This window comes from Diaphorina citri, unplaced genomic scaffold (assembly GCF_000475195.1).
Source record: "Diaphorina citri unplaced genomic scaffold, Diaci psyllid genome assembly version 1.1 scaffold870, whole genome shotgun sequence".
In the NCBI taxonomy this organism is placed as follows: domain Eukaryota; kingdom Metazoa; phylum Arthropoda; class Insecta; order Hemiptera; family Psyllidae; genus Diaphorina; species Diaphorina citri.
The window spans coordinates 6822-31544 of record NW_007378302.1 but is presented as its reverse complement, the minus strand read 5'-3'; the positions used below and the strand labels follow the sequence as shown (position 1 = coordinate 31544).

The following is a 24723-nucleotide window of genomic DNA, read 5'->3' as shown; positions in this document are numbered from 1 at the left end:
TACTTTCAAGTAAATAATGCGTTTGCTTCTATTTCTAATATGACTAGGTACAATATATTATCTACTTGTGTGTATATCTATTTCCTGTGTTGTTCGAGTAAATTTTTATTTGTTGAACGAAATGCCTAGTATTGTCATTGTCAGGATAGAAATTAAAATCTCTACCGAATCTCGGTCTCACATATTTTGCATGTTTATTAAATCTGTTACGCCAATAATGGTTTCAGCTGATATCGAGATGCTATTACTCGTATACCTAGTTATTACTTTTCTATTCGTAATCTTAAAACAATTCTTTTGATTGTTTCAGATATCAGCATGTGAGTTCAACACAACAATAGAATTATCAACACTGGCATGTTGAGTTGAAGGTAAGTTTGCAAGGTTCGAGTAAAATATGCACACCAAATAATATAATTTCCAAGTTGCCATACTGCAGATTTCTTGGTCCATGGGTTTCCTAACTTTGCTCGTACGCATAACTCTTTAGGGTTATTTTCCCCTATGTTTCATTTACATATTGTGTTGGTTTTAAAAATGCCTTTTTCGTGTGCAATTTGATATATTCATCAAATTAAGGGGACCTAGTGGTAGCTGGAGGGTAGTGAACCACCCTTCATACCCGAATGTCAACATGTCCTAGCTATGGTGACATTCAAAATGACACTTGACACTTCTCTATGGGACGAAATAAAATTTGTGTTAATTTATTCCACAGAGCAGAGAGCTTACACAAAACTTTTCTTCCATTTTAATTCAAATTTGTTAACTTAACCATTTCAAAAGATAATATGAGAAGTACCTACTTTAAATTCAACTCTCTCACTACTACTAAAAAAAAATATTATTTATTTGTGGAAAAAAAAAACTTTTTTACTTGATAAAAATACCATCAGTCTGTCAGTTTATTTTGAAACTCGCGAAGTTTTTGCTCTTTCACAAATTAAATCTTGAACAGAATTAAATAATTTCATCTTTTTAACATTATTATTCTTATTTTATATTTCCAAAAAATTGTTAAAAGGAGGAATCCAATTTGTTAATATCTTTCAGTTTTCCAGGAAAACCTATCTAGTATCTACTGGGGCCCACTACCCACTATTTATGAAATGTGCGTAGACGTCAAGAGTTCGAAACGCCGGCGCCGCTTTCATTTACTTTAACCTATTTTAGCTACTTAAAACGTGATTTCATAGAATTGATGCTGAACACCCAAAAAATTACCATGGATGGAAAACACGACACACAGTACCGTCGAGTGTTTTCTTTCAACTTTAACCTATTTTAGCTAGTTAAAACGTGATTTCATAGAATTGATGCTGAACACCCAAAAAATTACCATGGATGGAAAACACGACACACAGTACCGTCGAGTGTTTTAAATTAAACTTGGTAACTCAATTGTGAGAATGATTATAAGATTACTTATTTTATTACGACTCCCGCCGAATAGAGGGGTCAAAAATATTCCGTTTTTGTCCCCGGGGTGCTTTTAAATTTCATTTTCTCATAAACCAGGGCACATTTCTCGCACCCGTATATCAGTGCCTCATACAGAAAAATACGGAGGTTGGTGTCTATTTCAGCCTTTGTGCACTTTTATGGGCTCATCAATTTAATTTTTTATTTATTTTTATTATCATGCCTTTTGGCCATTCTAATCATTATGAAAACTTGCATAACTACATACATCAGTTAATTCAGCATGCAGCACATTTTATTTTTATTATCATGCCTTTTGGCCATTCTAATCATTATGAAAACTTGCATAACTACATACATCAGTTAATTCAGCATGCAGCACCAACACAACGTTGGATACTAAAACGGGAAGCAATTTTTTTATATTTTAATTTTCGCCAAGTAGTTTTGAATCCGTCTTTTCCCACCCCTCACACAATTACAGTTGAACTTTTTATTACCATTGCAAACGAGACGACCTTGCCGTTGTGCTAACTGCCATGACCAATTTTCCACTGTTTGCTGTAATCAGAGTTGATATTTGTGTAGGTAGAATGTAAATAGAAATATTGAATCTAGCTTGAGCAAAAAAAAAAAAAAAAAAAAAATTTTATTGTAGAAAATATTAAGTTGTAATTCAAATATTGCAACATAACATTGTGTACACAAGGTGCTTTTCCACTATGGCCGATTAAACTCCCATTATACCATGTTTATGTTACATAATACAGGCTATCAGAATGTAGAAATGACGTGACCTTAACGACTGACGACTCTAGTATCCAGTAGTTCTATTGCATTGGACACCATCAAGGCGTTTCATTTTAACACAAATAGTTTTTGATTTTAACGATCCATTAATATGGCGTTTTCAATAAAAAAATTAATATGCTATTTTGCTATAAGCTAATCTAAGCGTTATTATTGAAATTAACTTTTCCACGAGTACTCTTCCTTGCTACCCCTTTGAATGTTTTAGACCTCCAGAACCCGATCTACTTGTATCATTGGATTACCAACCATACAATTTAAACCAATCATTTAATTAATAAATGGAAAGCTTAACTACCAAAATAACATTTACTTTTCTCGCTAAAACGAATGTTATCACATTGTAAACTGTGTTCATTCACAAATATATGTATGACTTTTTTGCGAGGGGCAAAATAAATCTACCCACTTTGATAATAATGAACTGTTTTGGACCTTCTCAGGTGATCCATGGTTCCATAACTCAGTCCATAGCCAATACCTTGTCATTCTCTTTTTACTTTCCTTTTCCTATAGGAAGGAAAGTAATGTAATCGGGTCAAATTTCCGATAGTCAGTTTTTAGTGCCAAAACACGTTTTGAGGTCCCTAGAGCCATCCATAGCCACATCCCTGAACCAAAGTTCCACATAAAGCAGTGTTGTAACAATGGGTCGGGATTACTCAAGAAGAAAATGAAAATTACACTATGAAAACACTTCGCTCGAGACATTATGTAAGCAAATTCCAAGCGAGGTTGTCTGGGGGAATAAAGAAAATTTACAAGTAAATTGTTTGTTGTCTCTCTCTCGCTGCTGAAAATTTACGGGTTTTGCATGCATGTAATATGTATGTGTGTGAAAAATGCCGGGTAAAACTGCTGGAAGAGAATATGTCAAAAATTTATTGCTAACCCTTTCCCTGGGCGATATGTCTTGGGTTTGTTGGTACGATTCAAAATTTATCAAAAGTAGTCTATTAATTTTGGTCTGTAGTATAAAAGTGTAATTTTACGTAGGGCAAGGGACTGTCCTTACAAATCTTCCTTAAATTTCCCCTAAGAAGAATTATTTAGGTATGGTATAAGAACCTATTTCACAAAAATCGGGAGTTTTCTTTTTTTTCTAAGAAAAAGGTGCAAAAAGTGGATTGAACTATAGGTTGATCCACATTTATAATGTTTTTAGTCCATGGGCTGTGAAATTGAAACACACAACCCCCACCAAAATACTCGTAGGTGCCTACATTGACAGGGATTTCTTATTTATACGTCAAGATAAAGTATTGAAGAAATGAAACTTCAATGCCATCAGGAGTCTGTAAATATGGAGAAAAATAGTCCTTACTTTCTCAAAAATGGGGAAAAGCTGTAAAAACTGTCATGTCAATATTGCAGGAATATAAAACATTCTTTTATTTTGGGAGAATCGTTCTCCTTTATTTCAGACTTTTCAGAGTAAGATACTTTTGTGTTCGAATTATATTTACGTCTATGGAATTTGTAAATATTCATTATTTGTTTCTTGTCCTCCTGTGTTTACCACTCACTATGAGTACTTTACCATTTACGAACTAAAGATCAACAGGGGCCTAAATGTGCTACACGCCGTCAATATAATATTATCACAACTGTACTCTAATACGTATATCTGATTTTTTAATGACATTTTATGTTTTAGGTATATTAATTATGGGTCGATATTCAAGGTAAAACAAACACACATTGGGTAAAGCATATCATTATTATTAAACAACAAAATGCATACAACCCAGGTACGACTATGCAATGTATGATGGATATTATGTGCAATATGTTCATACTGTACAGTAAAGCTGTTCTGACATGTAATAAAATTATTGACGAGCTAAAATAATACTGGTAGAATAAAATGTTCCTAATTAATCTCATACACATTTTAGCATCATGGAAATTATCAGGAGAGTAACCTGACAGTGTAGGGATGGGTTAGTTTGTTCAGCCAGGAGCGAATGGAAAAGTTCTGGGGGTTATCTTTGAGGATTTTGTTCAACGAATAAACCATTAAAAATAAACGCGAATTTCGACCATTGAATGAATGGTAAGGCCCTAAGCTTCCGCACCAAGACTGGCTCGGCGGACCGTCCAGGGAAAATATAAAAAATCCTTCCTACATCTGTTTGGCGGAAAAATGAGAATTCTTGTACTTACATATTTATTTATAAAGTTATTTAACCCTACTAAACAAATATCATTATTTCTAAACTACAATAAGTACCCAACCTACAGCAGTCAGCTGCTGCCCTCATTTTACCGTCCTTTGTTACTGTATGGATATTGTCAGGGGAACTACAATACTGCATACAACAATCCACTGTTTTAAAATTAAAATATTTTTTGCTGGACGATGATTTTAATTAAAAAAAAAGAAGCAAAAAAAGCAGAAATTTTAAAATTATTTGAATGATGTAAATGGTGTCCTAATTTTATATGTATTTCTATTTGCCCTCAACTAGCGAATTACATCTAGCGAATTACAAATATTGAAAACGACGGCATTTTGTGGGATAAACTCATGACATGGGAAATTCTAATGTGATAATTTTGTTTCAACTAGCGAATTACAAATATTGAAAACGACGGCATTTTGTGGGATAAACTCATGACATGGGAAATTCTAATGTGATAATTTTGTTTCAATCACAAATTTCGGGTTCAAATTTAATTCGCCATTAAAACCATTGTCCTCGTAAAGTAGACGTAACGTGTGCAACGTAAAGTAGATGCCAAAGCCTGATATCCTGTACACATTAATGGATGACCCTAATTAATGCATTAATGTGGTATTTTGTTTTCAGATGCAATCCTATAAATTCAGTGCAATGATTATTGTTACGTTGCTGTTCATGTTCTTCTTCAACACCGAAGCTGTCAATCCTGGTAAGTAGAAGGTTTCTTCTTCAATACTTGTCGACTATAGCTTGCCTTTATTTTCAAAAAAACTTTATTTATTGGCTGCACCAACAGCTGAACATAATTGCCGTCAGCTAGAGTTTGGCAGGGAAAGTAAAAAGTATTGAAAATTCCATAGTTCAAGTTAATATACATTTCCGATACTTTATTTGTTCTTTCATATCGAGCTGGAAATTTGTCACATTAAATATGCATAGATAGCTGGGGGTAGGAAGTAAATATGTAATATTCGGTAAGAAATTTTCACTACAGGTAAAAATTCGTGTGGAATTTCATTTTTACCGAGAACTTAGCGAATAATTCAATGTTTCCATCTTGTAACTTCATCATCTCAAAATTCCGTTATTCTGGAAAAGAGTTTTAACACTGACGGCACATTACTTCCCCCTTTAATGATAATTTTATTTCTACGATAAAGGAAGAATGGGATCAACAATATGAAAATGGAAGTAACACTATACCTACTCGTATGTAAATCAAATTGTAGAAATATGAAATTCAACTAAACAACCGTTGAATAGGTTGTGGGATTATTGATGATTGTATAAAAAAATATAAAAATTGTATCATCGAAACGTTTAGTCTAGAAATACTTACATAGATGTGCTATTATGGAGAGAATATTGCAGAGTACAACTTCAAAATTACTCTTACATTCTTGAGTATTCAACATTCAGTAGAAAAGTAGGAAGATCTGCAATAATGAACACCTGAAATATTCTTTTCTTAAGCCAAAGCTTCTTCTTCATCATCAGACCAACTCGGGAACAAAAATCCATTTTCTCACACCTTTTTGAGGGAAAATTTCCCGTCGACAAGATTTCTCATTCTTTCAACCAAAAATACCACGATATCGCGACGAAAAGAAGAAATTGTTCTCTCCCTCGGAACTTTTTGAAGATACAATGATAAAAAAAGAGAGCATACCGGGAAAAGTTTTTAAATTTATTGGCATAAATAAAAGGGAATTACATTCTTTTTGTACTTTGTGTGGGAAAAACAAACTTAAATACTAATTTACATTGGTACAAGTTTTGTTCTACACAAAAGTTTACATTCTCAATCCCTTGCTTGCTTCTCTCACTCCCACTTTACTCTTCCCAAAATTACCATTCTCTCTCTCGCTCGCTCCATTGTTTTTCCCGCCTCTTCCTGTCTTTCTCTTGTTTTACATAAGTTTATGAAATATTCTAATTTTTCCTCTGTCTCTCTGTCTGTTTGCAATACTAACTTGTCGACTATAGCTTGCCTTTATTTTCAAAAAACTTTATTTATTGGCTGCACCAACAGCTGAACATAATAATTGCCGTCAGCTAGAGTTTGGCAGGGAAAGTAAAAAGTATTGAAAATTCCATAGTTAAAGTTAATATACATTTCCGATACTTTATTTGTTCTTTCATATCGAGCTGGAAATTTGTCACATTAAATATGCATAGATAGCTGGGGGTGTCTGTTTCTCTCTCCCTCTTCCTCCTTCTCTCTCTCCCTCAAAACAAACAGGCTGCGATTGTCCTAAAAGTTTGGTCTCCTATAGGAACTAGTGGAGATGCCAATTCTCTTTTTTCTCACCCAACAGTCTCACTGTCTGTTTCTCTCTCCCTCTTCCTCCTTCTCTGTCTCCCTCAAAGCAAACAGGCTGCGATTGTCCTAAAAGTTTGGTCTCCTATAGGAACTAGTGGAGATGCCAATTCTCTTTTTTCTCACCCAACAGTCTCTTTATTTGGTTGACAAACCAAGCGGTCACACCTTTCAATTTCCAGCTATTAATTACAGGAATAATCGCCATTTTTCTCCTCGAATTTCTTCGTTCACTTTCTAATTCAATTCCTCAGAATTATTTGGCCAAGCGGTCACTCCTTTCAATTTCCAGCTATTAATTACAGGAATAATCGCCATTTTTCTCCTCGAATTTCTTCGTTCACTTTCTAATTCAATTCCTCAGATTGCTTTCAATTTTTCTTGTCTCTTATTGATAATCCATTATTTATCTCTGAAATAAAAATCAGGAACATAAGGTAGTTACTTCTTTCTTCTCACAAGGAGAACTGTTTCTTTATTTAATTAAGTTTCTCAGCCATTATTCCAGCCCGTAGTCACGAGCTAAAGAAAGATATTCACTTTGTAAAGGATATTACCTTGAAGCTTGAAATTTTCCACGTGGTTTTTACTTTCTGTTATTCATGTTTTTACTTTTTATTACGATCTGTATGCTGATGAGTTGCAGTCCATGTGAATCCAATTACGGTGATTTGTCTGTCTATCATAGCTGTCAGATAGATTGATCTTTGGCTCTCCTAATGGAAAGAAAATTAGATCCGCCTTCCAGCCTCTTCCTGAGGTACGTCATACGCTCACATCCATATTCATACTCACACCCAAAGCAAGCAAATAGATAATTAAACTTGACTTCGGGCCTGTCTAATTTCCCAGCATCCAGTTTTCTTCTCTCATACATATTAGAGTTTAGAGTAAGATTTTTCACCTCTCTGTTGTGTATGATGGTGGTTTCGAACCAGTGTATTTCGGTTTTCCAATATCCAATATTGGCTAGAGGGAATTGATTCAATCCTCAGTCTTGGTTTTCACTGAGAGTTTGCTCTTTACCAGAAAAGATTTCGGTTGAGCGGTTTTTGTTTCTTGAAATAAGTTTTCTCTATTCCAACGGAACAGGGGGTTTGTCCTTGAGAGTTTGCTCTTTACCAGAAAAGATTTCGGTTGAGCGGTTTTTGTTTCTTGAAATAAGTTTTCTCTATTCCAACGGAACAGGGGGTAGGGATAGAAGTTTCAGATTTGAATACAAAGAGAATAAAGAAATGAACTGGGGAGAATCTTCTTCGCTTCTTGATCCTCAGCCACACTCGCTAGCCCGCTACTCATTGAGTTAACATTAACATCTCTTGTTTCTCTTTACCTTGTCATTCTCTTTTTACTTTCCTTATCCTATAGGAAGGAAAGTAATGTAATCGGGTCAAATTTTCGATAGTCAGTTTTTAGTGCCAAAACACGTTTTGAGGTCCCTAGAGCCAAAGTTTCAGCCATTGGTCCGTGTGTCTGTCCTTCCGTCTGTCTGTCTGTCTGTCTGTCTGTCTGTAAATAAAATATCTCGAGAACGGTAAGAGCGAGAGACTTGAAATTTGGTATGTATCTGTCAAGTGTGTTGTTCAACGAATAAACCATTAAAAATAAACGCGAATTTCGACCATTGAATGAATGGTAAGGCCCTAAGCTTCCGCACCAAGACTGAAATAAAATATCTCGAGAACGGTAAGAGCGAGAGACTTGAAATTTGGTATGTATCTGTCAAGTGTGACAAGGATGCGACACGAAACTTTTGGTTAAGATAGGTGCAACGCTTGGCGGCATTTCGGCCGCTTTTTGGCAGTTTTAGGTTCACACCAGATTTTTTGAACAGGAGAACTTTTGTTGGGCCTTTGCTACTCTATCTTTGTTTTTACTTATAGTAAGAGCATTTGCCCTTGACCCCTTACAATTTTTAACTCCAAAATTCCTCGGGTCATAACCTCGCGTAGTGATTTTCAATTCCATCTGATTTGATCATTAACCAGGTAATCCAGGTATCAACGGATTTGTATCCCTTTGTAACAAATGTGACAATTTATTTTCAATCCTAATAAATCCCAAGCTTCCCACTCTAACCCGTTTTGTTTTAAGCTGATTGTTTAATTTTTTGTACGAGTACTATTCTAGATTTCAAGATTATAAGAGAGATGTTCTGCTATAAAGAAGACCCTAGTATTGAAGAGTTCGCCTGAATTAAATCTTCGCTAATTATACAATTTCGCTAAATACAGAGAATTGTATATCACACTCACATACATAACTATGTATACGGTTTTCATTCTAAAGACGCCGACTATAGCCTTTCTCGTTTTCAGTTAATTTATTTCATTCTCGGGATCTTTTATACCGTTTCAGTCAAAACACACATATCCACTTTATACTGAGCCCCTAAAAAACGACTGAAAACAGTGTAAGAATTGTAGTTCAGTAACTTAGTACATTTTTTTAGTGTGGAGGTGTATTGGGCTTTGTCGATCGACAACGATCTAGTATCTATCGATCGTCATATCTCCTCACCCTGCCGTGCTTTTCATTGGAGGCATACACTCGTTTAGCCTGCGGAACTCTATGAATAGTATGTATACTTTTATGTAACTATAGTATGTAGGTAGTTAATGTATTGTAATTTGCAATGTATGTAGGTAATATTCCGGGAACAAAAACTTTATGATTACCCCTTCCATCTTTCCATACTTACATAATTTAACATTAATGGTAGCGAGGAAAAAAGTAAAATGCATGTTCCCCAAATTTCCAGCAGTTTTGAAAAACATTTTAAAATTTAATTTAACGCATTAATAATAAAAGCATTATGCAAGCTAGCGCATTGTGTGCAAATTTGAAGGAAAGTGGAAAAATGTAAATATTTATACCATGTTGTGTGTTTTTCTCATTTATCCAGTAAGTAGATCACGGTTAATTTCCTGTTCAAAGAATGGATGTTGCTCTTATGCTTCGGGCAGTATTGTGGGAACTCTGGATTAGTGTTGTGGATAGGAGCAGTTGTGCATATTGGAATAAACTGAAGAGTTGTTAAATCGAACGTTGCATTTGTATAAAATGGCATATTGTTTGTTTGAAGTGGTTAATATGGCTGTTTGCTCCCTGGGTACAGAGTGAATGTTTTGGGAAGCGACCCTGTTACCTCGGAACACAATCTCTTGGTCTGATAGTTTTGCTGGACCATTTGGTCTCTCCTCATTTTCTTTCACAGAGTCTTGTACACAGTCATCGTTCATAAATAATTCTCTTTTCTTGATTTTCATATTAAATTACGAAGATATTGAAGTTTCAAATGACAATGGCCAGGATAGTATTTCAAAAGCTTCCTTTTTAGCATTGTCAAACTTTGTTTCTTTTTTCTGGAGTCGAGCTTCAGGCAGGAGAGAGGACTTCGAGATATATCTTGAGAGCTGTTTTAATAAAAACAAAATAACTCTTACTTTACTTGTCACAATGTCATTTGAATTTGTTCAGACATGAGTTTAATATTGCTGTTCCTTTGTATCGCCTTTGTTGGACGGGGTTGACCTTTTGCCTTCAGCTCACTTGACACCTTTATTGTTTTTCTTCCAAGAGGTTTCCGTCGAAATTGATGGCGACGGAGCGCACAGAAATGAAAGCATGTATGTATTTTTAGAGGAGAAACAATAGGAGAGACGATAAAGCTCATGAGTATGAACTACGAGTATGTGGTGTGAATAAATTGTGAACTTCCATTTCAAAAACACAATATGTTAGGGGTGACATGAGTTGGCAATTTTCAAGAGCTACAGAGAGCGAGTCACTTTTGTGGAATAACTTTACACCCCGTTTGACCTGTTTTTCGAACTGTATTAGGCTGCAGTTCTATTTGATGCTTTCGAAAAATACAATATGTTGCGAAGTAGGTACATAGAGATTAGTGTCGCAACACTAAATTTAATTTCATAACTACTCATGTCTCGTATTTCAGTTGTATTCAAACTCTGCAGTTGTCTATCCCCTCTCTTTTCCAATTGCCTCAATTAATTGTCCCCTTACACTATTTCTTTCATTTTGGCTCTCCTAAACCCCTAAAACAAACGACTCGACAGCTTTTAATAGCCGTTGAAAAACAAAATGGCGATGGTAATACTCCAGGATTCCAGGTATAAAAAATAATTATGCTAACTTAATGAAATTACCTCTCGGTGTGTTTGTATGTTTATGCTGTAAATCATTTCGAGTGTACGCCCTCTCCCCTACTTCCCCGTAGTTGTTCCTCTTGATACTTTAGCACTCCCCTCCCCTATCACCCTTGACACCTTTGTGGAATGTCACTAACAAACACACAAACAATATTCAAATCAGGACGGGTTGCTGCTAATGGCTTTTCTTTTACTCTTTGTAGAAACTTTCGTCTTTTACGGTGCTCTTTCTCCTCCTGAGCTCCCCCCTTCCTACTCCATAGATTTTCTTCTCCTCCTCTTCATCATCTTCCTCCTCCTCCTCCTTCTTCTCCTCCTCCTTCTTCTCCTCCTCCTTCTCCTCCTCCTCCTTATTCTTCTACTCATCCTCCTCGTCTAAAAGTTCCTAGTTTTTTTTTTTTTGTAACTAAAAAAAGAAGAAGTGTAAATGGAGTCGTTATTATCATTTTGAACTTTCAAAGGAACTATCTAACTGATTTTGGATAGTATTAGTACCTTTTGACTTTTTATCAGGATAGTTACCATGGAAGTAGTTGAATAGAACCTACATTAGTCGAAAAACTTTGCCTCAGACGAATCTCATAAACAGTTGTAACCAGAGATCAGGCGGACTATCACTGTAATTAAATAACAGAGATCGGAATTACTATGGGCAACCAATTCACTAACCGCTGCACCCTACACCATCAAGTCCTCTTGAGTCTCAAGCCTTTTGAACACGAGCTATTCAGTCTCTTTTGGGATAGTAAATGGGAAAATATTTAAGTTTTCAACTTGAATTCATTCAAGTTTTTTTGCCCTCCAACTTATCATCCGAACAAAGTTATGGAAGTATCCATTTTGTTCTATGTCTCGTGATATATTTCACATCCTGGGCACGGAGCCAACGGTTTGCCAACCTTGCTGAGCGCAAAGTCTAATTGTGAGAATTTATTGAACTAACGACCAGTGTTCAACTTCTTAATTATTATTTCTTCTTTTGTTTGTGTGACTTTTTTAACTGTTTTCTTGCGAATTATGAAGAAGAAAATAGAATTCCTGTGGAAAGAAAAGCTGGGAATCTTCCCAGGCCCGAATTTTCAAGATTTGAATAGGATTTTGGAGACGCAAAAGGTTGACTTTTTAAAAACTAAGGAACAGCCCTTGAATCGTTGTTCTTCTTCTGTTTACAATATGTATCTATCTAATGCTTGAATTTCCAATTTCTTACACACAGTCTGCCTATAACTCTTTTAGGAGTCATGTATGTAGAAATAACAAGGAGGTATACTGTTAACACCAGATGAACTCAGCGGAGTTTGTAATTTTTAAGCCGTAAAACTTGTAAGGCAGTTTTGCAGATGTCAGGGAAAACTTTTTTTAAGCAAAAGCTCATGCTTAAATCTAATTTTCAAACTTTTCTACTTGAGTAAATTAGAGCTAGATCTTTAACTAATTCCATTATTCATTCCACGTATTGTAAGTGGAGGATAAAAAATGACTGGAAAACACGAGAATACCTATGTTACCCATATAATCATGTACCAAAAGCTCTGTCTGAAGGAAAGATTTTTTCTTTGTAGGCTGGATAAAAAATTTGTTCACGTTTTATCTCGAGAAGAAGATATGCCTAATCTTTATAATAACTCCTATTAAGAGTTTCAATTACCATAATCTGTAGGTATGTATATTCAAAATTGATGATATTTGATTTTTTTTCCAAGATACGAAGATAATCGTCTTTGAAATCACACAAAGGCATTCTTCGTTCTATAGTAGGATTAGTATGGGATTTATTAAACTCATGCACAAGTCTCATAAGAGCAGAATGCTTCTATATTTTTCTACATTCTTGTTATGCTAACATTCCCCAGAAGCTCAATATTCTCCGATTTTTTAATCATTTGCGATCTTTCACGTTTTCCTCTTTCACAAAGATATCCGAATCTTTGTTTTCATTTTAAGGAACGAACATTGTAAAATATCATCCTAGATGAAACGAAAGTAATTTCCTCAGGCTTCCTTTCGACTTCCTAAAAATATCAGAAATTTCCTTTGACGACGAACTTAAGGAAACACGAGAAAATTTAATTTAAAAATTCTTTACATGCCCTTGTCAGCCCACGATGTTACAAAGTTATTCGGTTGCGCACTTCCATTCCTTTATTGGGACCATTGTTATCTTTGAAATGTGTTCTTATTGGGCTGACAAATTATTACATACCAGTGATCATGTTCAGAACATTCAGGTGCAACCTATCGAATAAATCAATAAATAATTTATTTCTCCTTAGTGCCTAGGTTTCCTAAAATTTACCTCTTGACTGTTCCTATATTTCTTCAAGAAGAGGCTTTGAAAACATGTACTCGTGGTGACAATATGGGTTAAAGCTGTAGTATGTACCAGAGACAACGGTATAGGCAAAGATACTCGTGTATATCTACTTTTACCTATGTTAAAGAGATAAGACAAAATATATTCTAGTATAATATATTCTATACCTCTTTTTTACTTGGAATCCTTTGTGGAAATAATTTCCAGTGAAGTCTTATCATTTTAGCCTTATCTATCATACATATACACGTATGATAGGGTCGGTTGTGCGGAATTTTATTCTAAGGAATATGTAGGTGCACAGCTTTCTGTAAGTAGTTGTACATGAGCAAGATCTTCTATACAAAGCATGTGATAACAAGTACAAGGGATTTCAAAAGTACTCTGAATGAGTACGAAATAATGCACCATAATTATTATTTCTGATTGTCACATCAAAGGAATTAAATAATCACGACTATTCTTGGTGCGTAGAATATATCGTACTGATATTGTTTTTTAAGAATTTCTCTTCTGCCCTCTATCCCCACCTTTGTCACTCATCTGAAGCATGTTTAAACGTCTTTTGAAAATCACATCAGAAATAAAGTTAAGGGAAAAATTCCTCAACACCGTTGTTTGCATAATTTATATCTACGCAGGTACCTATACGTTGGGAAATTTTTCAAGTTCAAGAGCAGTTCCCAAAATGAGTCCCGTCGTATAGAACGGTTTGTTAAAGTTCAATTAATAAAATTTGTTGACTTTGGCTCGTTACAAGCTCATATTTTGTTAACCGTCATTGCTAGAGGTCTTATACGTATTCCAATCGATTTCTCGTGAAAAGTTACATAGAAAAGACTCCTTGGTAATCTTAAATACTCTAATGGAAACTTTGTTAAAAAAAAAAAAAAAACATGTTGAAAATAGTTGAAATAAATTTGGAGACATCACAGAGAGGGAACAGAGAACCTTCCAACCTGAAATCAGAAGAGAGAATGAGCTCTCTCAAAAATCTAGGTATAAAGAAACCTCCCCTTGACCCCCTACTACCAAAATTCAAAGTAGGAGATAGGGGAATTGTAGGGGGTTCAGGAGAGGTTTCTCCTACATTTTGACCTTAGATTCCACCTCCATTCTTCTCCCTCTGTTGAATTGCTCATTGTTCTCTTTTCTTCGTCTTTCATTATGTATTTGCCGTCTTTTGTTTGCGTGAATAATTCGAGTTTTATAAATTGAAACTGTTTATTGCATCTCTCGAGATTGCTCGAGGAAACAAATAGGTCCTCATTTTTAATGTTAATTGCTCAATTTTCCACGTACGCTCTGTGCACGAATGCTGTTCATTTTCACAACTGACGTAGTGACATCATGGAAATAGAAGAAAATGTATGGGTAATATCTATGATGGATTTATGACGTACGAGTAAGACGTATACTTTGCTACTAAGATATTTTATTTGTTTATTTACACGCTAAGCAGCAAGGTCATGGGTGAAAAAAATCACTAAGATTTGAACTACCCAGTAACTAGATAACTGTTACCAAAACTAGGTAACTGAACTTGAAAGGATGAGTAATTTGAGGCAGACGAAATCCTTAGGTAGGTAGGATTTTTAGGAATCAATAAAAAAGAACAAAACAAAATTAATGAATACTAAATTAAGTAATAAATTATAGGGGAGATATAATAAAAATAGAATATAGAGAGGAAAAAGATACGAGCGAAAAAAGAAAACATGGACCAAATGTTAATTTGTGGACCAAATAATCGGATGCAAAATTCCATTTCGATACGAAAATGGCCTTGGTTCCTGTTAGATTTACAGTTGGACATGGCGTGGGTTCGAAATTTAGTCGAAACAGAGGATTGATTATCATTTGAAATTAACTCTTGAGTTTACTTAACGTAGCATGTAGTTATTGTAAAAAAAAAAAAAAATGATGGTAATCTTAAATACTCTAATGGAAACTAATGGAAAAAAAAAAAAAAAATGTTGAAAATTGTTGAAATAAATTTGGAGACATCACAGAGAGGGACCAGGAACAGAGAACCTTCCAACCTGAAATCAGAAGAGAGAATGAGCTCTCTCAAAAATCTAGGTATAAAGAAAACTCCCCTTGACCCCCTACTACCAAAATTCAAAGTAGGAGATAGGGGAATTGTAGGGGGTTCAGGAGAGGTTTCTCCTACATTTTGACCATGAGTTTGAAGATTTCAGATTTCTTAGTTTCCTCTGTGATTACCTATATGCTGTTCGTTCACGGTATCCGCGCCGTGGACTGTTCGCGGTATCCGCGCTTTGTTCGCGGTGTCCGTGGTTTGTTCGCGGTGTCCGCGGTTTGTTCGCGGTATCCGCGGTTTGTTCGCGGTATCCGCGGTTTGTTCGCGGTATCCGAATAATTATAAACATCCTAAATTTCTTGGAATTTTAGTTAAATAGCCTTTCCTCATTTTGCATAAATTCTCCAATATGTAAAAAATTAATAAAATAATTATCTAGTATTCTAGTATGATATGTGTGTTTGAAGTTATCTGAATATGTTCCCATATTATCTACAATGTGGAGTTATACCGCTTTATTTCATGACTATTTGCTCCAGTGTTGTTATTGTTATTATTCCACCTCCATTCTTCTCCCTCTGTTGAATTGCTCATTGTTCTCTTTTCTTCGTCTTTCATTATGTATTTGCCGTCTTTTGTTTGCGCAGATTTCCATCTTTTCCAAGTATTGATATACAAGGTGATGGAAGATATGAGGTTAGATGTACTGGGTGGGTATGATTCATCAGTTTCACCTCTGACTCCGGCCGGGGTTGAAATAAATGCTTCTTCCTTAGCAAATAAAATGGAATGGAGACACAAAGGAGCGGGTTGCAAATTTACGGCAGAGAATAATCACAAAGTTTGCAAATTTTTCTGCAGAAGCATTTGGAGGTTTAGTTGAGGTACATAATTTGGCAATTCTAGTTCATTCCTAATTACATAATTATTTGTCCATTTGCCGTGCACAAAAAATTACCACAGTCTTTTTGAAATTATTACCTACGAAAAACCCCCATTAACCTGCTTATTTTACCATGGATATTTACTTATGTATATTTCACATTTGTCATAATTAATAAATTTCACTGTGCTCCGAATTTACAAGCTAAGAGGGAGTGCAGTAATTTGTAGTCACAACGGCTCCGCGGTTTTTTTCGCGGTCTCCGCGGTTTCTTCGCGGTATCCGCGGTTTCTTCGCGGTATATGCTATTCGTTCGCGGTATCTTCGGTTTGTTAGCGGTATCCGCGGTTTATGCACGGTATCCGGGGTTTGTTTACGGTATCCGGGGTTTGTTTACGGTATCCGTGGTTTGTTCGTTGTATCCGCGGTATTCGTTTTTTGTTCGCGGTATCCGCTGTTTGTTCGCGGTATTCACGGTTTGTCACGGTATCCGCGGTTTTTTCGCGGTATCCATGGGTTGTTCGCGGTATCCGTGGTTTGTTCGCGGTATCTGCGGTTTGATCGCGATATCTGCGGTTTGTTCGCGATATCCACGGCTTTTTCGCAATATCCACGGTTTCTTCGCGGTATCCGCGGTTTGTTCGCGGTATATGCGATTCGTTCGCGGTATCCACGGTTTGTTAGCGGTATCCGCGGTTTATTCACGGTATCCGGGGTTTGTATGTTTTTCTGCTCCCATATGTTCGCGGTAGTCGTTTTTTGTTCGCGGTGTCCGCGGTTTATTTGTGGTATCCGCTGTTTTTTCGCGGTATTCGCGGTTTGTTCGCGGTATTTGCGGTTTGTTCGCGGTATTTGCGGTTTGTTCGCGGTATTCGCTGTTTGTTCGCGGTATTCGCGATTTGTTCGCGGCATCCGTGGTGTCTGCAGTTTAATCTTTAAGCAATACTCTAGAACTTTCCTAATGATAATGGTATCCAAACGCCTCCCTTCTCCCCCCCAAGTCTAGAGTTAGTTATGAAGTTCGACTTTTTACCTCCTACGCCTTTTCAATTCCCTCTTCTGCCTTTAACGTATTCAATTAACAAACATTGATTGAAAGGAGAGGAAGAAATTGAATGGTTTTCTGCTCCCATATGTTCGCGGTAGTCGTTTTTTGTTCGCGGTGTCCGCGATTTATTTGCGGTATTCGCTGTTTGTTCGCGGTATTCGCGATTTGTTCGCGGCATCCGTGATGTCTGCAGTTTAATTTTTAAGCAATACTCTAGAACTTTCCTAATGATAATGGTATCCAAACGCCTCCCTTCTCCCCCCAAGTCTAGAGTTAGTTATGAAGTTGGACTTTTTACCTCCTACGCCTTTTCAATTCCCTCTTCTGCCTTTAACGTATTCAATTAACAAACATTGATTGAAAGGAGAGGAAGAAAAGAAGAGAGCAAAAGAAAGAAAAGCACAGCATGTTTGTCTGAACTCCAAGTCATAGTCATTTATCATTATCAAACTGTTTGACAGAATTTTTCCATCCACTCTTCCTCTGACTCCTACCATCTCACCCTTAATCTTAACTCACCTTCCTGCACTTTTCCTTCACTTACATTACAGCTTTCTTTTTCTCCTTCTGTTTCCTACTTACTTTTTCTTGAGACCTCCCTCCCCCCCTTTTCTCTCTTTCACACTTCCCTTCTCTTCTCTTCTAAAAATTTCTAACTTTTTTAGTCGCAACTTAGGTCCGGAATACTGATACAATCAATACAACACCAGTGTGTTTATATTTCAGCACATCCTGATGAGGTAAACCGACAACATTCTGCGCTGACGAGTCCTAACGTTGCAAATATGGCAGATTTCCCTTTTTTAAGATAAACTTCACCATTACGATGTACTATCATGTAGTATGATGTGCAAATAAAACATATTTGTATTCTATTCTATTCAAGCATCCAGTGATCAGAGGCCAAGCAAGCAAGTTGAATTCTATTTTGACTTAACTGCCCCTCAATACAAAGCCCGTGGAAAACAACAGCAATATTATGACAGGAGACACAAAGAGGAAGAGCAAGGGGGAGCAGGAAACATGATGCAGGAATGTCAAAAGACAGAAGGAATTTGATGACAATGCTCTGTGTGATGCTAGAGTGAATTGCAATTACCGACTGACATTCCTGGTGACGTGATCTGACTCAGCCTTCAACTCACCTTCCTGCACTTTTCCTTCACTTACAGCTTTCTTTTTCTCCTTTCCTTACTCCTTCTGTTTCCTACTTACTTTTTCTTCAGACCTCCCTCCCCCCCTTTTCTCTCTTTCACACTTCCCTTCTCTTCTAAAAATTTCTAACTTTTTTAAATTAGTCGCAACTATTATCAGACTATTTAGGAAGTAAAATAATAACACTGAGAGTTATCCTTCTTCATGTTCTCTCCTCCAAGCAAGAGCCTAAGTATTTACTCTCTGAAGCATACCAACTACCAATCAATGTTAATCCAATATTTATAACTTTTTTTAAATTAGTCGCAACTATTTTCAGACTATTCAGGAAGTAAAATAACAACACTGAGAGTTATCTTTCTTCATTTTCTCTCCTCCAAGCAAGAGCCTAAGTATTTACTCTCTGAAGCATACCAACTACCAATCAATGTTAATCCAATATTTATTCTCTTATCGGCATGCATTGTCCTTCATATCTTGAGGATTACAAACTCTGGGTTCATAAGCAATCTTCATGTCTATCACTTGACCATTTAGTTCAGAATAAATGTAAGTGTACTCCTCATCGGCATGCATTGTCCTTCATGTCTTGAGGATTACAAACTCTGGGTTCATAAGCAATCTTCATGTCTATCACTTGACCATTTAGTTCAGAATAAATGTAAGTGTACTCCTTCTTGAAATCTTTGGTATCATCTGGTTTCCGATGGTAAATTATACCTTGCTGTTGTTGGCTTTTAGTTTGCTGTAGATTAGGTTGCTGTGCCTTTTGTGATTGTCCTTTCGATTGCTGCAAATTTGGTTGCTTTTGTTGTAATTTTTCCATTATTTGAGAGTTCTGTAACTGATCTTTCTTTGACATTAACTCTGGTTGCAATTTATTTTGTTCTATGTTCTTTACTGGGTCCTGTTTCCCCGTTTGCTGTAAATTTCGTTCGGAACCCGTCAAAGGTTTTACATTTGACTGTTTCTCCATTTGTTGCAAGTTCTTTGGCTGATCTCTCTCTTTTTCTAACTTTGTTTCTTTATTTAGAAAATCCTCTTGCTGTTGTTTCAACTGCTGTGAAACTGGTCGGGTGGAACGTCACAACGGATGTGAATTACAATGCTATAACATGCATTAGGGAAATAAAACCACCAAAGAGCACCGGAATTCATGAGTAATAACTCCCTGGTTATTTCCTTCATAAAAATCCTCACTGCCAAGTTCTTAAATTGCAGAATCAAATATGCAAGAGTTCCTATAAATCTTGGAATTGACAATACTCGGTAGATATAAATTCATCGATCATGATATTTGCGGGTGAAAAAAATTGCAACGTTTTCTTTTTAATATGGTTGTATTTTTCTTGTGTCTGAGGTTCCTCTACATAGCTTAATCTGCTTAATGCATATGAAGTTATGGAGGGATACAAATTTTCTACCCCTATTCAGTTACACCAAATTTGTTGCTTTTCTAAATAATTATTTAATTTTAAATTGTTTGGCATATCTAATTCCCAATTAAAACCAAATTTGAAGAGAATTGAGCTATGGAATCTCTTTCTTTCCCACACACCTTGTTCTTTTTCTCCCATTGTTCCCTCTCCCTCTCAATAGGATATACATAACTTGGGAACCTGAGGGATGGAGAGAGGGAGAGGGAGGGAGACTGGGGAAACAGTCAAAGAGGGGGCACCGGTAGCTATCTAGCTCTTCATAATTTAGGGAAAATAGTTTTCACTGGGGGATTGAGTTATATATTATTTAATTTTAAATTGTTTGGCATATCTAATTCCCAATTAAAACCAAATTTGAAGAGAATTGAGCTATATTTAGTCCCACATGGAATCTCTTTCTCTCCCACACACCTTGTTCTTTTTCTCCCATTGTTCTCTCTCCCTCTCAATAGGATATACATAACTTGGGAACCTGAGGGATGGAGAGAGGGAGAGGGAGGGAGGGAGGGAGAATGGGGAAACAGTCAAAGAGGGGGCACCGGTAGCTATCTAGCTCTTCATAATTTAGGGAAAATAGTTTTCACTGGGGGATTGAGTTATATTCAGAGCAAAATGCATTCTACATCATAGCTAGGTGCCCTAATAGTGCGCTACAATAGCATTGTGTGTGTTTGCTTCGTATTTAATTATAAAATAAACGGGTTAGCAGTGCTGCATCACAATCCTGTGTATTGTATGAGAAATTACCTACTACTCTAACTACCAGGTGGCCTAAAAATAACTCATGAGTGATATTGTATGAGAAATTACCTACTACTCTAACTACCAGGTGGCCTAAAAATAACTCATGAGTGTTATTTAATCATTTTTCAGAGATTCATATGCATAATTCTATTCGTTTGTGGAATTTATTCAGAAGAATCCACTTGGCACAATTTCATCAAACTTGGATCAAGATGTTATAACTCATGAGTGTTATTTAATCATTTTTTAGAGATTCATATGCATAATTCTATTCGTTTGTGGAATTTATTCAGAAGAATCCACTTGGCACAATTTCATCAAACTTGGATCAAGATGATGTTGGGGGTTCATGTGAGCAATACGTAGAAACAGATTTCTAATTTACTCTTCTAGTTAATTGAAAATGGACCAAATAATCGGATGCAAAATTCCATTTCGATAAGAAAATAGCCTTGGTTCCTGTTAGATTTACAGTTGGACATGGCGTGGGTTCGAAATTTAGTCAAAACAGAGGATTGATTATCATTTGAAATTAACTCTTGAGTTTACTTAATGTAGCATGTAGTTATTGTAAAAAAAAAAAAAAATGATTTCAACCACCTCCAATAGTTGTCATCTAATAAAAAGTGTGCTATTTTATTCCTCTGTGTCCTCATATTTTCATATAGCTTTTTGAACGTTATGTACAAACTATACAGGATTGTGAGTAGTTATTTTATTCTCGTCACATGAGATGTCATGTCCCATGTCAGAGAGGAGAATAATGTATGACATGAGATTCAATGTTATGCTCTGTACATTATTATGCTCCATATGATGGTTTATGCTCGGAGCATGTCACTATTATGTCTCACTAAAAGTCGTGTTATATTAGAACTTTCCATTCAGGGCCGAGGCAAATTTGGAGTCTTGGGAGACCCACCCTTCCTGGAGTAGTTTTCAGTGGACAAACCACGGTTTTCTGATAAACTGGGTGAAATATGATTCTTTAGTATAATTTCCCTTACTTCAGGCGTGTTACAACAATTTTCATTTGATTTTGGGTATTAACTGCAAATTTCATTGTTTCTATTTCCCTGTGTGTAATACATAGTACCCTATTGGTGTCCTTTTTAGTCCGTCCTTCCTTTAATAAAAGGTATAGGGACGGACTATTGTATTCGCTTCGGTGTCTGTCCCCATAGAAGGACTTGTCCAAACCTGGTCGACCTATACATATATCAAATTAAAGGTCTTTTTACCAGGAACACGAAAGTGGTGGTGCAAATTTTGTCCAAAAAACCAACATTTTCTCACACAAATGAGCTCTGATCTTGAAATTTGTCGCGACGACCTATGAACTCAAAGCGAGAAAGTTTTAGATAACACTTCAGTCGATAATTTAAGATCGGTTTTAGCGTCACCTATGTCAAGCTACGCCGAGCAAGGCCAATAAATGGATGGGTGACTTAAAGGAATAAAGGGAGAACGGGCTCTAGTCTTGATTTTAAATCATTACATGAAAGTTAAATCAAAAATCAAATCAATAATAATAATAATGAACTGAATATTAAACCAATCAGGTAGGTATAGGTACATAGGTACTGATTTTCTTTAACCACGATCGAATAAGTCGAATAAAATTCCCGGAGGGACGGGCCCAGCTTGTTCTTGCTCTGTACATGAAAGTTAAATCAAAAATCAAATCAATAATAATGAACTGAATATTAAACCAATCAGGTAGGTACATAGGTACTGATTTTCTTTAACCACGATCGAATAAGTCGAATAAAATTCCCGGAGGGACGGGCCCAGCTTGTTCTTGCTCTAGGTTAGCGTCAGTATCTAATATGGTATCCATTTATTCTGCTCCCATTTTGACTACGAATACTGCAAATCTCTTCATCCCTAAGCGTCCCGACATTTTTCTCGTGTTAAAACTTTTTATTTAGTTTGCAATTCTATCATTTTATGCTATTGCAAATCTCTTCATCCCTAAGCGTCCCGACATTTTTCTCGTGTTAAAACTTTTTATTTAGTTTGCAATTCTATCATTTTATGCTATAAATATTTTGAAAACACCAAACCCGACTACGAATATGGTTCTTGGACTTTTCTACTTCCTCCTTTTGATGTTGGGTTTGGGTTCGTCTTTATCTACTAACTCGGTGTTTTTTGCTCTCTTTTACAACGACAATCAAATTTAGTATTTCCCCCACTCTCTTTTTACTTTCTATTACCCTTACGTATAGGGAACCTATACAAGGTAATGAGAAAGTATTGCAATCGGTCCAAATTTTCAAAATCTTGTGTCTCCATTTGTTGCAAGTTCTTTGGTTGATCTCTCTCTTTTTCTAACTTTGTTTCTTTATTTAGAAAATCCTCTTGCTGTTGTTTCAACTGCTGTGAAACTGGTCGGGTGGAACATTGTGAGATGTTGTATGCTTCTTTGTTTGTATCTGGAATTTCTCTTGTATTCAGCATTTGGGGTTGTGATGGAATAATGGTTATTTCTGTACCTGTGTAATGAATAAAGGTTTCTTTGTTTGTATCTGGAATTTCTCTTGTATTCAGCATTTGGGGTTGTGATGGAATAATGGTTATTTCTGTACCTGTGTAATGAATAAATCACATCGTTAAACATTGAAATGTACCAAAATGTAAAAACCTATTCCTTAATTTATCTAACAATCAAACTACCATCATTTGTGGTTGGATTTGTTTCAGCTTGCACCTATTACCTACTTTTTGTAGGCATTTTCTTTTATTAAAGACTTACCTATATTTAGTGAAGGTTCTTAACTCGAACTAACCTGGTCCTATCGATGTTGCAAGTGAGTTCCCAAACATTGTAAATCGTATCCCCAGAAAAATAGTTCCAACTTGTTCATTTCCTTGTCTGATCACATAAGCACCTTCCATATCTTTTATTACAGGGTTATCACTTTTCACTGTGTCCACAGCGTTTATTATATGCGTCAATTCATTTCCCACTTGTATCCTTGTGTACCCGACAACCAAGTTATGAATTCCAGCCTTCACTTTATCTTCGTTGTCACTTTCAAGCAATACCTGAAAATCCACGAAAGCTGTTTTCAAAACGCTTTCTATTTTGTTCGTTGCTATCGAGAACATGAATGTTTTGCCTTCGTTCACTTTGACATCCGTCGTGCCTTCTTCATCATTACGTTTGAATGGGGTGGTGGAAATATCTATTGCTGGATAATGCAAGAATTTGCTGATAAACACTTTCAATTTTCCATAGTCACTATCGTATTTGTAACTGTTATACATATTTACGGAATCGATCATGATTTGAATGAAGAATATTCTGTTATCTGATATGGTTGTCATTTTGTTTTGATAAATTCGATTAAAATAATACTACGTTTTCACATCAAGCAAATGGATATATCATTGCAAGGTCTGTATGATGTACCACCGAATAGGTGTTTCTGCAAGTCTGCTATTAGAATTTTCTCACTGTGTTGGTGTAGAATTATTCAAACTGGTTGGCCTCTCTTGAAGTCCAAGCTGAACGTCTCTTCATTTTCATCTTGATTTGAACCGTCCATTCTTTTTCTCCTTTATTTTTGATCCAAGTATCTGAAGAGATCATTTACCGGTACTCTCTAACTAGAACAAAAAAGCAATTTGCTACCATTAACACTGTAGGTATAAACTTTAGTAACACCGCAGACAACACTCTACTAAAGGTAACACTCGGAAAAGTCCTCTTTGTGTGCTTCTAATTAGTTTGTTATTATGTTTTCATTCTTGTGAAAAAGCTCCCTTGGCGATAATTTGGTGTTGTTGATAAAATGGTTTAAAGTTTGAAAAGAAATAAAAATTGATTAACTTTTGGAGGCATTCAGAGGAGGTATTTATTTTTATAGAGGAACTTTTACAAAAGTAATAACGAATTCTAGCTGTTCTTTTTGGATTATTGCAAAACATCATAGACATAGGTGTGTTCATATCTCATAATAATTATTTAAATGTAGTCACATTAATTCATCTAAATAAATATCGCAAATTCATCTAAATAAATAAGTATCACACATTTTGATTCAATGTAGATTATCTACATACAGGTGTACAAAAAATATGATGAATCCAGGCATACATAGTTTTTATCATTGATAAAGAAATACGAGACAAGTACAAATCCATATATAAATTAATAATTAATGTGAAATTGGAAATC

At 35.8% G+C, this 24723-nt stretch overlaps 1 protein-coding gene and 1 long non-coding RNA gene across 3 annotated transcripts in view; one reads left to right on the top strand and one right to left on the bottom strand.

Moving 5' to 3' along the window:
- LOC108252798 overlaps positions 1 to 20752 on the top strand; it is a 37170-nt gene extending 16418 nt beyond the window's left edge. Inside the window, exons 2-4 of one of the 2 annotated variants that reach the window (XR_003392450.1) lie at positions 311 to 371; positions 5046 to 5127; positions 20667 to 20752. This is a non-coding gene — a long non-coding RNA (uncharacterized LOC108252798). The remainder of the gene's footprint in view (positions 1 to 310; positions 372 to 5045; positions 5128 to 20666) is intronic. The other variant, XR_003392449.1, reaches the window with a different exon arrangement.
- On the bottom strand, positions 18730 to 24036 carry LOC103512652. The gene is made up of 4 exons (XM_017445486.2): positions 23330 to 24036; positions 22824 to 23035; positions 19016 to 19318; positions 18730 to 18903 (listed from the first exon to the last, which is right to left on the bottom strand). Exons 1-4 carry the CDS (start codon positions 23868 to 23870, stop codon positions 18805 to 18807), a joined length of 1155 nt encoding a protein of 384 aa, XP_017300975.2. The 5' UTR covers positions 23871 to 24036; the 3' UTR covers positions 18730 to 18804.
- Between the last annotated feature and the right edge of the window lie 687 nt (positions 24037 to 24723).

What these genes read in the sequence shown, in the direction of transcription:
- LOC103512652 (XM_017445486.2), bottom strand. Translation starts at nt 23,870, where the DNA reads ATGACAACCATATCAGATAACAGAATATTCTTCATTCAAATCATGATC. An exon ending in TGCAACATCGATAGGACCAG is followed by an intron (nt 23,036 to 23,329) that starts GTTAGTTCGAGT and finishes TTCATTACACAG; the next exon opens with GTACAGAAATAACCATTATT. An exon ending in TGCAACAAATGGAGACACAA is followed by an intron (nt 19,319 to 22,823) that starts GATTTTGAAAAT and finishes ATGGAGAAACAG; the next exon opens with TCAAATGTAAAACCTTTGAC.